This window comes from Lupinus angustifolius, chromosome LG17 (genome assembly GCF_001865875.1).
Source record: "Lupinus angustifolius cultivar Tanjil chromosome LG17, LupAngTanjil_v1.0, whole genome shotgun sequence".
Classification (NCBI taxonomy): domain Eukaryota; kingdom Viridiplantae; phylum Streptophyta; class Magnoliopsida; order Fabales; family Fabaceae; genus Lupinus; species Lupinus angustifolius.
In genome coordinates, this window is record NC_032025.1 from 763,058 (window position 1) to 779,390 (window position 16,333).

The window sequence follows — 16,333 nt, forward strand, 5'->3', positions numbered from 1 at the left end:
AGAGGCCAGAGGGTACTTTAAATTTTTAGTAGTATTGTCATTATTTGTAAATAAAAATATCCAAATCAAACCAAGAATTCTTATTTGTCCAAATAGTTGTTAATAGCAATGTTACGAAATTCAAACCCGAAATCAAATCAGAAGAGATTTCGTAGTAGATTTAACCGGTTTAAACAGTTAAACTATTTAGTCAGACTGGATGATTTTATATATAATTTATCTTTTTATCTATAAATATATAAATATAAATTTTATATAATTAATAATTATATCTCTCCATCTTTTTTTTGAACCGAAATAAAACAAAACATTAGAGTAATGTTCTATTTTTTTAAATTTTAAGTGAACTGTCAGGTTCATTTCCCATGTTATTCCGGTTCAACCGAGTTTAATATGGTCGGACCGAAATTTCTCCAGTTCAAAGCAGTTCAACCTCTCATTCGATTAAGATTACAAATTAGAGTCGTTTTTAAGTCCGGTCAACAGTCAAACCAGGCGGATTGCCCGGTCCGGTTATCACAAGTTCACAACACTACTTAACAAGCAAAAAAAGAGAATATTTTGATGTGGTTACATACTACATATTTTGTTGACAGTGATGCATTCTTAAGGTTAGTTTAGCAGTTGGATTTTGGAAAAGAACTAAGAGAAATGCAAGACTTGAGAGCCGTAAAATATACTTGTGAGATGACTCCTAAGCATTTCATTTATCTTCATTCTCTTCCAAAATTCAACTCTCAAACTAACTCTTAAAGATAGAACTAGAGCTTTGGAGGTGTCCAAATACATATTTTGACAACCCAAGTATTTTTGTCACCATTGGTCCCTAGGGTTAGAATATAACTTAACCATGAAATAGAGAGTAAAAAGGCAAGGGCAATATGGTAAAAATGTAAAGATGAAACCCAAATTCAATGATCCTCAATGCCGTAAGATTGTTGGCTTATCCCATGCAATCATAATATCAAATTTTGGAAATAACTTCTTCACTTGCATAGAAAAAAATTGTATATATATCCCTTCCTCATAACTCGCTAGAAGGGAGTCTCGTATACGACACGAAACCCTTTTTATTTAGCAACCATGTACTTTTAAACTTTGCATGAAGCAGAGGTAATAGAGATTAGCCAGAGCATTGTCATGCTGGTCACAATGTCTGGTTTAATTCATATGTTTTGCAATATTCAAATACCATATGGTTTATATATTCATACACACATTTATATAAGTCAGCTATGTGACAGTAACATGTATGAGGTAACATCACTTAATTCAAAGCTAAACACAAAACCAACCGGTTGTTTTTTTATCAACATAATTAAACAGGAAGATAGCAACATAGAAATATAATTATGTTTTGATACTTTCAGCTGCACACACATATGTTCATTCCTAATCAGCATGTCCGGCAGCGCCGATATTTCCATATATGGTCAGAGTAGACACCTCATCCGGTGATGCATACCAGGAATTACCACAGTGAATACATTCCAGCTGAAAAAGGTGGTGGAGCACCAATCAAACCAAACCATAAATGTGAAGGACAAAGTTTTATGAACTCTGGAAGCAAAGAAGATGCAAACCTGATAACGGTCGCTATCTCCAGCACAGATGATATCCCTCACGCCGACCTTAGATTTGTTGCATCTTGAGCAGCGGGCATTGGTCATCTGTTTCAGGGGTGGGAAAGCTGAAATCAGCAGATAACTTCATTCAAAGTAACAGACAATAAAACTACGGCGGGAGAAGTAACCTGCATGTTTTGTAACTCATCAGGCTCTTTCTTGTCTATTTCCTCAGCAGTGAAACCCTCCTGGAGTTCAAATATTTAGTGTGTTAGCACAAGAAAACACATAATCAACAAGCACCAATAGCTTCAGAATTCATAACAGAAGTTTAGTATTTCAATCCGTGGTTGCTGTATCAAGTGCCTATGTATTTATGCTGTTTCAATAATAGACACAAAGCACAGATAGCTTATTAAAACGTCTAAAACAAGTAGAAACACCTAGAATAGCAATTCCAAATATAAACACCTAGAATAGCAATTCCAAATAAAACAAGTACTACGGAGGACTAAAATGTTATAGTTATTTAACCCAAGGATACCTCCGAGAAAATATGAAGAAAACAAATCCGTACACTGAAAACCGGATGATCAACATTTGCACAAAATGGAAATGTTTCCATATCTTCCACCAGAATTTGATTTGGGTTTAAACAATTGCCCCATCATTCCATCTCCCCTTCCCCAAAGAAAATGATCAGAAAAAATTCCAACTTAATCCCATTCTTCTCAAAAGAATAAAGAACCATACAAAATCAAATATCCCACCTTCTTGTATATTATCAGAAACAAGAGATACCTCATACGACGGCAACTTTAATAAAATTCAGGCCAGAAGTACATTCTTTTCTTTTATTGGAATGAAGATGTTAGATGGATAGAATATGCTGAAGACCACTACCAAAAGTTGAACCAATAGTATTGGCCGATAAAAAATATAAACCAGATACACCGAATGTTATGTTCAGAAAGAGAAATCCAAATAGAAAACATACCTTCAATTCAGTGGGTGTCATATTTATAAATTTTGAAGGCTCCAACTCTCCATTTAATAGACGATGTGCAAGCAATGCATTGCTCTGCAAAGAACACAAAGAAAAAAATAGAATAATAAAAAGATACGTTCATCATTATCACAGCAGAGAAACATATGTATAGGTATTTACATTGATTTCTCAAGCCAAAAATTCACAAAAACATTTCTTGTGGTCATTGTGAAGATAAAGATAACTTTTTTGAGAAAATATCGTTAACGGTTAAAGCTTGCCAGTTTTTCCCTTTCTTCTCCATGGTCAGAAGAGATACTGCACTTAAACATACAAACTCTGTTTTGGATGTGTAGACATTATTACATAGTATGCATCAACACGATCATCCAATTATCCACTTCATCACTTCTTCATTAAGAGTAAAAAGATAAAGCACTCTATCAGACATTCTTAAGTTTTAACCTCCTAGGCGTAAATTTTATTAAACAACACGGGTACAGAAGTCCCACCTTAAAATGTAGTAGCAATGTGATTTTTTTTCCAGCCATGTATAACTTTTCCAATACTCGAATATAATGATTATGGATATTTCAAAAGTAGGTCAGCTTCTGACCTTGAGATTAAAATCTAGGGACCGTAACTTTTGGTTATACTTCTGCAAATCTGATGATAGAGCATCATGTGAAGCTTTTTCAAGAGCAACTATTGCAGGAACTGCAGCATCTGGCCAGATAAAATACTTGGACCCCTGTAGAGTGGGAAAAAAATTAATGAAGCCATATACCCCTTAATGAAAGGGGATTAAAGAGAAAAAAGATGACACAATGAACAATTGATAACTGCTTGATTATACACATCTTTTACCTCTCCAGCCTTCACTTGAGAATCATTTCGGGAATCTGAAATTGTATTATTGCTTGTATTTTTTATTCCAGAAAAATTGGCATTTCGTAATCCCTTGTCATCCTTTTTTGTGCTACCATCAGAATTCCACATGTACTGAATGTGCTGAAGCATCCTCTCCAACCATTTGTCACGATGGGCATCTCCAGTTAGTGCATTGAAACTCATCAGTATGCGATAATGCTCGGAGGCATTATTTTCAGGCTTCAAATGTTTGCCACCCATACGAGTTCCTTTCTCTTCCCTTGAAATATAAAGAGGTGAAATGTTCTTTCGCTTATATTTTGATATATTTTTCATCGGATGATGCTGATCGGCAGGGGCATGTTCAGTCTCAATGTCAAGTAGATCATTACCTATACGTTGTAGAGTTCTCTCAATGAGCACATTAATTTCTTCTTGTTTACCATCGCGAAATGCCATATCGGACAACCTATAGAGTTTTCTTCCTTCAAAGTCATACACCTTTTGTATAATAAACCCGGGATGCTGCTTACGGTTTGGAAGCTGTTTGTGTGCAGGAACAAAATGTGTGACACACTTATGCATAATAGACTCAGCAGGAACCTCATCTTGGTGAAAACTATAAAAGAGCTCCCTTGTATCAATTGGTTTCCAGAATCCACCACCATGTTTTGGTGCTTCTTCGGGACGATAAAACCATTGCCCTGTCATCATCACGCTACCATCTTGGCACTGTGTAATGTCCTAACACCAAAACAACTCTAGGAATCAGATATGAGGAATTGCATTAAAATTAACCACAGTTGCAGAAGCTAAAATATTGTAGTGTTTTTTTTAATTTCTTCAATTGTATCACAAAAACTTGCATATAAACGTGTCTATTGGGCACATCTAATCAAAAGTTTAAGATAATTTTAAAATTAATGTAGGAAGAGCTTAATTGTTCTTTATGACTCTTACGATTTTGATTGGTTGTGCCCAATAGGCACAGTACTGAAGCAAAGGAATACAGGTTACAAACAATCAAATTCATACTTCCACATCATTAAAATAACAATTCTAAAAGACAACCAAACCTTTATATTAATTATTATAAATTTATCTTATTCCTTTTATTGGTTTCTAAAATAGGCACATACATATGAAGGACTTTGTGATGACAATTCTATATATTCAATAAATTTATCAAATTTATTTCCTTTAACCCATCACAATTCTTTTACATAGAACACAAAGTGTGGTAACAAGTGATGTTATCCTGTCACGACTGCAATTGCAATTGTGGCAGCATTTTCCCCAAACTCAAAGTTCAAAACATGAAAGGATCACAACACCATTTGTAGCAAAAGTGAGAAAAAAATGGAGAAGGGAACTGAATTACCTTAATAATGGCGGCATATGGCTTTTGTGCTATATCCTCAGGGAAGAGAAGAACAGGGTCCTCCTGCAGAAACAATAAAAATTGAGATAATCATTTTATATGATTGCTTAATTGGAAACAAATGAATAAAGAATAATGGAAAGGAAAGGAAAGAGACGTACGAGTGTGTAATGGTTGCCGTCATAGTCAAAAGTGTGAAAATGCTTCCTCCATCTTTTCCCTTTTCCTGAAACCCTAACTGGATTGCCAACGGGTTTAGCTCTCACTACTTCTTCCACTTTTTCCTCTTCTTCTTGTTCTTTTTCATTCTTGTTGTCTTTCGGTATTTCATTGTTGTCGTCTTCTTCTTCCTCTTCGCATACAAGCATCATTTTCCTCTTTCGCTGTTGCTTGGATTGGGGAGGAGGTAGTGGTGCTTCCTCTTCGTCATCACTGGTGGCTACCAGATTGAACCGTCTATTCACCATTTTCTTCTTCTCACAATGCCAGTTCCAATTCACAACAATACAACACTTCCAATCTCCAATTAATTTCTCTCTCTATCGCTCTTTCTCTCTCTCTCTCTCTCTCTCTCTCTTGTTCTCGCTCTCGTGAGAGAACTCACTAGCTTGGCAATTAAGAACGAGAAATATCAATTCTCATGTGACAGACACGCCATACACATGTGAGACAAGTTTCATAGGGAACCCCACCTTCTATATGATGGTTCCGAGGAGATTTTATCAATTTAATATTACAGCCCCACCCCATATATAGTATTATTTTTATTGTATTTTATTTAATTACGTTAAGGGTATCTGCACCGGATAAGTGTGTTTGGCTAGACACAAGAAAAGACAATAAGCTAGTCAATAAGTTTATTTAACAAAGATAAACACATAACCCTGTTTGGTTGGTAAATATTTTTAGAAAAGCTCCGAGATTATAACACTAAGTCCTAACTTAGTAAGCCTTTGAAAGTGACTCATCTTATAATCCGAGATTATAAGCCCTCTCTTTTGTCCCAATGTCACATGAGTCCTTGCACTTATGCAACCATGACCATCTAACTAAATAGTTGGGGACTAAATGTTCTGATTCTACACTTAATTTCTGGTTTAGACCTCCCATAAAATAACCAACATATTGGTCCACCGCAAGCGGGGTACTTGACAGGATATCACTTCAAAATCTTCAATGTACTGCTCTATATTACCACCTTGATTTAGATTAGCCAAATCCTCATACAGATTCTCATGTTTTCTGCCCCCAATAGTATGAAATGAGTGCTTTCTTGAGTTTAGCCCATGTCAAATTGTCTACTGTCTCCTTCAAAAGGTTGAACCAACGGATGGCATGACCTTGCATACCCAAATAGCCCAACTTAACCTTCATATCTTATGAAGAATTCTGCACACCAAAATATATTTTGGCTTTTAATCCAGCAAACCGGGTCTCTGCCATCAAATTCTGGTAAATTGACCTTTTTGGCTGAAAGTCGACAATCCTCCTAATTTTCTCCATTTTCCACATGTTCTGCAGAAGAGTGTTCCCCTCCGTGGATACTCCCATGTTTTTATTTAATTCCTTCTCAATTGCTTGTAAGGACAATTGTATGTTCCACAATGTAGAATGCATCTCAGTTTGGCCCATCTCCAAGGCTGTCACACACCCTTCTAACACTTCTACACGACCAAACATCCCTGTAGTCATGAACAAAATTTGTTTGTTCCACTTCGAAATTCCCTTATTCAGATACAGAAAGTTGACCAATTGTCAGGATACCCAAAAGTAGAAATGGTAAAATTCATACTTTTATTAATCTACACATTAACACAGCACAGAAATGAGAAGCAAATAGGCAAATTTGCCTCCCAGAGCTTCTGCTCCTACAGAGAATGATCTTCAAGAGTACAACAAGGTATTACAGGTACTTCATCCTGATCATATATATTTTCAAACATTTATGTACTATCGGTAACGATCAAAGTGCAATAAGATCATCAATGAAACCTCTCACTTATCTACACTCTACTGCAGATCTTCAAAGAAACAAATATTAGCTCACATTTGCTAAGCTGTCTACATCAAGGACAAGTTGTGAAATAAGTATCAGACTTATACTTACATTAGTAAACATCACATACTAGAATTAGAAATGCATTAATGAAATACGCATTTGCATTAAAGGCATGTTAGTTACTTTAACTGCTTAGAGATCATCAAAATGATCACCTAATTAAAGTGGTAATCTATACCAATGGAGTATAGTATTTTGTCATAAAATGCATGTCATTTCTCAAAAACATCCAATCCGAGTTCTCCAATAATCAAACAGGAATTGTTTCCAAAGTTAACAATGGCAACTAAGCCAAAAAATCCATAACAAATGGAAAGTAATATATCTACAAAATATTATATATAACATTTTGACAAAAAGAGCAACCAAGCAAGTTTGCAACCCCTATAGATACAAAAGAGCAAACACAATATTAGAGATGGCTTGACAGAGGATAACACGGTAAAATCAGGAAAGACAAAAATATACAGAGTTTGAATTCGGCAATGGCAATTGGTAGAGATTGTGTTTACATAAAGTGCACTCAAACAATCTGATAGGTGTTACCTTTTACTGCATAAATTTAATGTGCATATAGGATTTTATTATTTTTTGCATAGATGCATACATCTAGAAGTTTTGACTGACTCAATGGAAGTTAATAGCCAAAACCTCAAGGAACCACGACGACATCAGTTTTTAAACCACAAACAGAAAACACGGAGCAATAACAGTAGAAAGGACTGCACCTGTCACATTCATGTACACAACTCCGCTAACACCGGCTTTTATGTTTGGGACATCTGAAGCCTCCTGTAAAAATAAGAGTTGACAGTAAGTACTAAGATCAGTAACAATTTGGAGAATAATTGCGAATCTAGCTTGAGGAAATACTGAAAGAGTTGAAAAAACTTACCTTTAATAGCTTATCCTTTTCAATTGCTGCTTCCTTGGGGGCCCATGCTGACCATTGACCGATATAACGAACAAAATATGGTAAGAACTGCCATTAGCCATGGGAATACTTCTGCTATCTCTCAACAGCCGGTCTGCCTGATGAGTATATCTGCACAGACACTGCAAAAACACGGAAATAAATTAGAAAGGCCCCTCCCCAAAAGCATAAGGTATTGAGAATCTATCTACCCACTCTGTAGGGGGCAGAAACAAAATACTAGTTGCAGCGCAGTTAAAGAATCTGCACATACGCAGTAAAGACGTTGTGACCATCGCTTAACCAATAGCATTAAATACAAACTACTTTGCCCACAAAATATGCATAACAGACATGATATGAATATGAAAATTACTAGAAAGCTTATCAGATGAAGTACTCATCAGCAATATTTCTAGCCTTCTACTTGCATCTTGTGAGAGCATGAAAGCAGGTATGTGTATGTTTAAATCAGTTTCATCAGGACCACAAACCATATTGTAAAATCTGCAAACAACATAAGCAAATTAGACCTAGAAAAAAGAGTAATAAAAGTCATATAACCCACTTAACATACCAAAGAAGCACCTCCCAATAAAATGCACCAAAGTAAAACAAAAATTTTCACTTTGTTGGTTATACATGATGAGGATAGCTGAAGCATTAACCATTTGTGCAGTTATTGCATTTTTTATGAATGTGCAGTTACCACAAGCACCTGCACCAACAAACTCAGTATCCTCTATACCATTGACCCAAGTTTGCACTTTTACCTGATAAAATAGGATTTGACATTAATAATCACCACTTAAACTTGACACTTATTAATTAATGAAGCACTAAACTTTGATATAAAATATCTAATTGAACAAATTAAACATTGATAGTCCATGTTGTGGAGAAGAGAAATAAAACCCAGAAATGAAATATGAAAAAGAAGTAAACTTCACACCAAAACGAATTGATTCTCACAACCAAGCTTCTTGACAGTAGAATCATCACCGTGAAGAAGAATAAGAATTAAAACACACAATACAACAACCCACGAATTCTTCTCCAGAGCCATGGAATCGTGCACCATTCTCAGTCTCAACAATGATTATGGATACATTAAAGAGACAGTATTTCGGAGAAATTGATGAACTTTGTTTTGAACCATAAAAACAAAAGGGTAAAAAAGCATAATATTAATATTAATGAAAATTATAATAATATATGCAGAGTGAACGGGTCTCATGGGACAGGGTTGAATTAACACAAAAATCAATTATTAATTAATCAATCAATTAATATAATATATAAAAAGTGTTTTACAAAAGTGGTCATTATTATTAACTTGATACTTTTACGGTCTGGTTTGAAATGATTTTTTTAATTAGTGTTTTGTTAACTATGATTTTAGTTAAATGATTTTTTAAGCTACTAGAAACACAGTTGTTCTAAGTAGCTTTACATAAAAAACAAGAAACTTCTTAAAGGAAAGATTTGAAGATATAGGCACATGTGTATGAAGAAATCAATTATGCTTTGCTAGAAGTTCTTTTTTTTTGTGCGAATAACCGAATACATAACATGCATATACTATGTTTCCTCAACTGTTTTTTTAACCTGAATATAAAAGGATGATTTAATTGGAGGTGAATTAATGTTGGTCAATAAGGTAGTGTCGATATTAGTGTTGGCCATGAATTAATGAACATGGATGTTGCATCGATCGAAATAGCGTCAACCATGAAATCGATGAAGGGTTGAGTAATGTGACACTAATTTGTTCTTTAATGTTAAACTGATGGAAGGTCGAATGATATAACACTAATTTGTTCTTTAATGTCGATTTTTCGAATCTAGTATGGAATTTTGGCAAATATTAATTATAAGAAATGTTCTCTAACAAAAGGTTGGTTGTATGACATATTATATTATATCAATAATGAAATTGCATGGTGAAATTAATAGTTAAGATGTCTATGCATGTGATAATAAGATATCAGAGAAAAGGATGTGTAAGTGTGTTGCTCAATTCAGAATCAGATATGACCTCTCTCCACCCTCCATTAGGATTTAGGAGGTTGTTCATATTGATAGTCTCCTTCCATAAATTTTGTTCACAGCCATGTCCTTTCTTAAGGACATTGAATTTAACCAATGAGTCTGCTTGAAAAGGAGATTAAAGACAAATTTGGTACAGTTGCAATGTGGTTTTCAGTGAAAATAAAAGGATCATTATTGTCAACAATTCACTGGATCTAAAGCTTCAGATATTGATACAACCAAATTGTAATAATTTTTAGATGCAACGTTATGCTCCAAAATCATTATTGATTTCCTCTCCAAACCCTTTCAAGTTTCAATATCTGGTTTTTTAGAGGCTCGGTCTAAGATGCATGACTTTATCCCTATTGTCTTCCAATTTCTATTATGCAAAGTCAGAACAAAGAGTAATCGATTAGAAAGTTCTTATTAGTTGTCATCTAGATTCAATAAAACATGATAAATAAAAGTTGAAGGAGAGGAAAGAAGAGCAATGAGAGACAGAAAGGGTAGGGTGAGGTTGAGCAGAAAACATACAGGAACGAAAATAAATTGAAGTGTTTATTAATTAACCGCATCTAATCTTTCTTGTCTATGTTTTATTTGTTAAGTATTAAGGAGATTATTTTATAGGGATATATCATATACAGTAATGCTCTTATCCTAATCAACATGTCTTGTAGCCTCAATACTCTCATCTTTCCTAGACTTGCCAAGTGATTTATTGGCATCCGATCCAGAATAGGTGTAAACGCTTCACTTCTCTTCTTCCACGTCCTTCGCTGACTTATCAGATTCACGAGGACTCGGCAGCTTCTTCTCAACATCTACAGAGTTTGCAATTGGAAATGGCACTGTTCCATTGCTTCTCTTTGAAGTTGATCCATCTATGGTAAGAGTAGACACCTCATCCCGGGAGGCATACCAAGAATTACCGCAGCCAATACATTCCAGCTGAAAAGGTAGAGCACCAATCAAACCAACCCATGAATGTGAGGAAGAATTTTTTATGAATTCTGGAAGCAGAGAAGATGCAAACCTGATAACGGTCACTATCTCCAGCACGGATAATATCCCTCACGCCCACCTTAGATTTGTTGCATCTTGAGCAGCGGGCATCTGTCATCTGTTTCAGAGGCGGGAAAGCTGAAATCAGCAGATAACTTCATTCAACTTAACAGAGAATAAAACTACGGCGGGAAAAGTAACCTGAATGTTTTGCAACTCATCAGGCTCTTTCTTGGCTATTTCCTCATCAGTCAAACCCTCCTGGAGTTCAGATATTTAGTATATCAACACAAGAAAATGCACAGTCCACAAGCACAAATAGCTTCAGATTCATGACAGAAGTAAATAGTATTTCAATTCATGGTTGCTTCATCATGTGCCTATGTATTTATGTTGTTTCAATAACAGACAAAGCACAAATAGCTTATTAAAATGTCAACATTATTTCAGAGATCCCTCCATAAAGCATGAGCCACTTCAGAACTTCAGATAAAATTCAGGCCAGAAGTACATTATTTTCCTTTCTTGAAATAAAGATGTTAGATGGACGGAATATGCTGAAGACCACTACCGAAAATTGAACCAATAATATTGGCTGATAAAAAATAAAAACCAGATATATCATGTTAAAGACAAATCCCAATAGAAAGCATACCTTCAATTCAGTGGGTGTCATATTTACTATTTTTGAAGGTTCCAACTCTCCATTTAATAGACGACGTGCAAGCAATGCATTGCTCTTCAAAGAACCCAAATAAAAAAGTAGAATAATGAAAATATCAGTTCATTGTTATCATAGCAGACAAAAAGATCAATTCATTGGATGTGTAACATTATTACTTAGTATGCAGCAACATGATCATCCAACCATTCAATTTATCACTTCTTCAATGAGTAAAAAGATAAATCATTCTATCAGGCATTCTTAAGTTTTAACCTCCTAGACATAAATTTTAATAAATAACACAAGTAGAGAAGTCCCACTTTAAAATGTAGTATAAATGTATTTTTTTTCCAATGTCACCCATGTGTAAATTTTCCAAAAACTTAAATGCAATGGTTATAGATACTTCAAGTGTAGATCAGCTTCTGACCTTAAGATTAAAATCTAGGGACCGCAACTTTTGGTTATACTTCTGAAAATCTGATGAAAGAGCTTCATGTGAAGCTTTTTCAAGAGCAACTATTGCAGGAACTGCAGCATCTGGCCAGATAAAATACTTGGAAACCTGTAGAGTGGAAAAAGATTAATGAAGCCATATACCCCTTATTGAAAAGGTGATTAAAGGGGGGGAAATACCAGACAGTGAGCAATTGACAACTGCTTGATTATACACATCTTTTACCTTTTCAGCCTTCACTTGAGAATCATTTCGGGAATCTGAACTTGTATTATTGCTTGTATTTTTTATTTCAGAAAATTTGGCATTTTGTAATCCCTTGTCATCCCTTTCTGTGCTACCATCAGAATTACACATGTACTGAATGTGCTGAAGCATCCTCTCCAACCATTTGTCACGATGGGCATCTCCAGTTAGTGCATTGAAATTCATCAGTATGCGATAATGCTCTGAGGCATTATTTAGACAGCTCCCTGGTGTTTCAGGCTTCAAATGTTTGTCACTAGTAGGATTTTCTGCCTCCTCCATTGAAACATCAAGAGGCGAAATGTTCTTTCTCATAGATATTCGTTTATTTTTCACCTCGTGATCCTGATCTGCAGGGGCTTGTCCAGTCTCAATGTCAAGTAGATCATTACCTATACATCTTAGAGTTTTCTCAATGAGCACATTAATTTCTTTTTGTTTGCCGCTGTGAAAGTCCTTATCATCAGTTAACCTAAAGAGTTTTCTTTCTTCAACATCATACACCTTTTGTATAATAAACCCAGGATATTGCTTACGCTTTGGAAGCTGTTTGTGAGGAGGAATAAAATGTGTGATACACTTATGCATAATAGACTCGGCAGGAACCTCATCTTGGTGGAAACTATAAAAGAGCTCCCTTGTATCAATTGGCTTCCAGGATCCACCGCCTTTTTTTGGTGCTTCTTCGGGACGATAAAACCATTGCCCTGTCATCATCATGCTACCATCTCGGCGCTGTGTAATATCCTACCACAAGAACAACTCTAGGAATCAGAGATTGAAAGGAGGCAAGGTATTAAAATTAACCTCAATTGCAGCAGCTAAAATATTGAATGTTTAGTTTCTCCAACTGTATCACAAAAACTTGCATAGAAATGTGTCAGTTGGGCACATCCAATAAAAAAATTATGACACTTTTAAAAACATAATGGGTGTTAGGATTTTGATTGGCTGTGCCCGATAGGCACATTGTCGATGCAAGGAATACATACTTGTTACAACCAATCAAATTAACAGTTCCACATCATTATAATAACAACTCTAAAACATTTATTAAATTTAATTGTTTTAACCTATCAAAATTCATCTAAACATAACACAAAGTGTGGTGACATGTGACCGTCATGACTGCAACTGCAATTGTAACATCATTTCCTCAAATTCAAAGTCTAAGACATGAAAGGAGCACAAATCAAAAATTCAAAATTGGATAAGGTAATTGAATTACCTTAATAATGGCGACATATGGTTTTTGTTCTGAATCCTCGGGAATGAGAAGAACAGGATCCTCCTGAAGAAACAATAAAGAAATGATGATAACCTATTTATATAATTAATTGGAAATAAATGAACCATTGATAGAGACTTACGAGTGTGTAATGATTAGTATCATATTCGAGCGTGTGGAAATGTTTCCTTCTGTTTTTCCCTTTTCCTGAAACCCTAACCGGATCTCCAACAGGTTTAGCTTCCGCTAACGCTTCCTCTTTTTCCTCTTCTCCTTCTTCTTCTTCTTCTTCTTCTAATTCTTCCTCATTATTCTTATTTTCTTTGGATTTCACATTATTATCTTCTTCTTCTTCTTCATCATCGTCTTCATATAGAAGCTGCATCCTCTTCCTCTTCGGTTGTTGCTTGGATTGTGAAGGAGGTTGAAGCGGCGCTTCATCTTCATCATCGCTAGTAGCTATCTGAGTGAACCGTCGATTCACCATTTTCTTCCTCTTCTTATTATCGCAATGCCAATTCCAATTCACACAAAAACGCAACGCTTTCAAATTCAAATTAATCAAATAATTCTCTATCAAAAAATAACTCTACCTTTGCAGTGGAAAATGAATGAATGAAAAATCTGAATTACGAAGAGTGAGAAACGCCATTCGCATGTGAGTGAAGTTTTTTATATATATACGATGGTTCCGCGCAGTTTTCATCCTTTTTATATTACGACCCCGCCTCTTATATAGTATTCTTTTTATTTTTATATATTGCTTAAAATATAATTATTGTTCCCTAATTTCAATATTTCCCCAAATTAATTCCCCTTTTCCTTCCAACTTTATTATATTCACTTCTTTTTTTATTCTTCTATACATTTTTATTTCCAAACATATGTTATCATCCAATGAATATAGTTATCCTAAGCTGTTAAAGTCTCGCCAAGGTTTAGTCTTTGAGAATAATACTGGTTGGAATGAGTATTTACATTTCAAAATGGTGAAGGATTGTAGTACCAAGAATTTTTTTTTTTTGAGTTTCCCATAGGTATCATCGTATTGGAGGCAGTTCTATTCGAGTCGGGAACATCCACAGGTACGTGAGACTAACTCTCCCAACGGACATTTTTTCCATCCACAAGACTCGAACCCGAGTTCTAGTACCAAGAAAACTCTGATGACAATAGTTGGATATTTTATTTTATTTTATTTTTAATTAAAATGTAATAAAATGTTAATATTAATATTTGAAGAAGGAAGGAAAAGCCCATAGACTACTTCATTCAATCTCTCCCACCTCTTAATAATTATTCTTGCATACTCAACTCATTATTAAACAAAATCAAAAAATATAGAACTAAAAAATATTTGCACAATTCAATAACAATCCATAACCTCCCAAATTAGATTTACATATTCACCTCATCTTCTTCAACTTCAAATTAGTGTCACCTTAGAACAAAATTGCAAATCCAAACAAAACATAACCTTCCAATTCACTTTAGCTTGTTACCTTTCTACCCTAAATTTTTTAACATTTTGTGTGATTTGACAATAATCACCTAATTCTTTTGATGGTCTTTAAAATGTGATTAGTACTTGATAACTTTGAAATTGACAAGTTTATCAAATCAGAATTATAAGCTAATTTGCATTGTAAATCTAGCCAATACAATCACTTATTTAAATAATTTTATAGGCTAATACCAAATATCAATCAAATAATGAAATTAACAAATAATCAAATCAATCAATAACTTATTATATCATCTCACTCTAATATAATGAGATGATATAACTAATCCTCACAAACAATCCTATTCTTTCATATGAGAATAACTAATCCTCACAAACAATCTCACAATAATGAACTTCACAACCTTTAATTATAGGAAAATGATGTATCATATTGCTAATCTAATTATAAATGATATGTGTAACTTTTTTATGAATATAGAATTTAATAGGAAGGTATAACATTGTTCTTTTATATATTGCGTCATACTGCCATGTGTCGAACTTCATTTTACAGAAGAGAATAAAATATCTCTTTATACGAGGAGATAATTTATTTCCTTAAATCTACTTAATATTTGACATGTGTTTTATTTTCTTACTGTCAAGAATTTTCATTTTAAAATATAATATAAAAAGAAAAATTATCTTATAGTATAAGGAGATACTTTATTCTCTTTTCAAAAAATCATCATAATTAACTAATTGTATGAGTTTCACTATTATTCATAAAAGTAAATACTCATTTTAGTCATTCATCTTTTTTGATCTTATCAGTTTAGTCCTTCACAAAAAAAGACCTAAAATGGTCCCTAAAAATTTCAAATATGAGTCAAATTCTGTATAAGCAATTTTCCATTGTCTCTTGGTCAAAATTCTCTTTAAAAAGTCTTTATTTTATTTATACTATATATTTTGACGGACACAATTATGCGCGTCAAGTCAACCATTAATTTCAATAATTTTAATATTATAAAATAATAACACTTTCGTAGATAACAAATATAAGATATAAATTTATTTTTACGATAAATTTAATTCCACTAAAGAAAAGTCAAGCTTGAAAATCTAAAAAAACTCTTACCCCATTAAGTACATCCGTATTCAATATTTAATTTAGTTTCTTGGGTTGCTTAAACATCAATCATTAGCAAAACTATTTCCTATTGTATTCCATTCACATGAACAGGTTCACCTGACTCCAAAAGATATCTCATTCTTTGTCACAAGTCAATCATATATTAACTTGTGGATAAAATAAAACTGTTAAAAACAAAAAAGTAATAAAATGAACAGTCTAATTGGTTTGGGACACGATATACATTTTCTCAATCCTTTATAACCATTAACCCAAACAAAACCTTAATTATGAATTCAGCCTGTTTTTTTTCCCTTTTCCAAAGAAAGAAAAATATTGCT

The 16,333-nt window shown here is 34.0% G+C and overlaps 2 protein-coding genes across 8 annotated transcripts; both read right to left on the minus strand.

Moving 5' to 3' along the window:
- LOC109331367 lies at window positions 1,176-8,989 on the minus strand. Of its 7 annotated transcripts, none has more exons than XM_019565802.1 (12): window positions 8,729-8,989; window positions 8,153-8,549; window positions 7,759-7,908; window positions 5,403-7,655; window positions 4,966-5,353; window positions 4,805-4,867; window positions 3,421-4,167; window positions 3,170-3,304; window positions 2,563-2,646; window positions 1,754-1,813; window positions 1,584-1,670; window positions 1,176-1,494 (listed from the first exon to the last, which is right to left on the minus strand). In XM_019565802.1, exons 5-12 carry the CDS (start codon window positions 5,269-5,271, stop codon window positions 1,393-1,395), a joined length of 1,584 nt encoding a protein of 527 aa, XP_019421347.1. In that variant the 5' UTR covers window positions 5,272-5,353; window positions 5,403-7,655; window positions 7,759-7,908; window positions 8,153-8,549; window positions 8,729-8,989; the 3' UTR covers window positions 1,176-1,392. The 7 variants fall into 7 exon arrangements, with proteins under 7 accessions (XP_019421347.1, XP_019421348.1, XP_019421345.1 ...); XM_019565803.1 differs by having other exon boundaries at window positions 4,966-5,344; window positions 5,389-7,655; XM_019565800.1 differs by having other exon boundaries at window positions 4,966-7,655; window positions 8,749-8,989.
- LOC109331366 lies at window positions 10,342-14,093 on the minus strand. Its single transcript, XM_019565796.1, has 8 exons — window positions 13,553-14,093; window positions 13,411-13,473; window positions 12,162-12,929; window positions 11,910-12,044; window positions 11,471-11,554; window positions 11,017-11,076; window positions 10,847-10,933; window positions 10,342-10,761 (listed from the first exon to the last, which is right to left on the minus strand). Exons 1-8 carry the CDS (start codon window positions 13,895-13,897, stop codon window positions 10,564-10,566), a joined length of 1,740 nt encoding a protein of 579 aa, XP_019421341.1. The 5' UTR covers window positions 13,898-14,093; the 3' UTR covers window positions 10,342-10,563.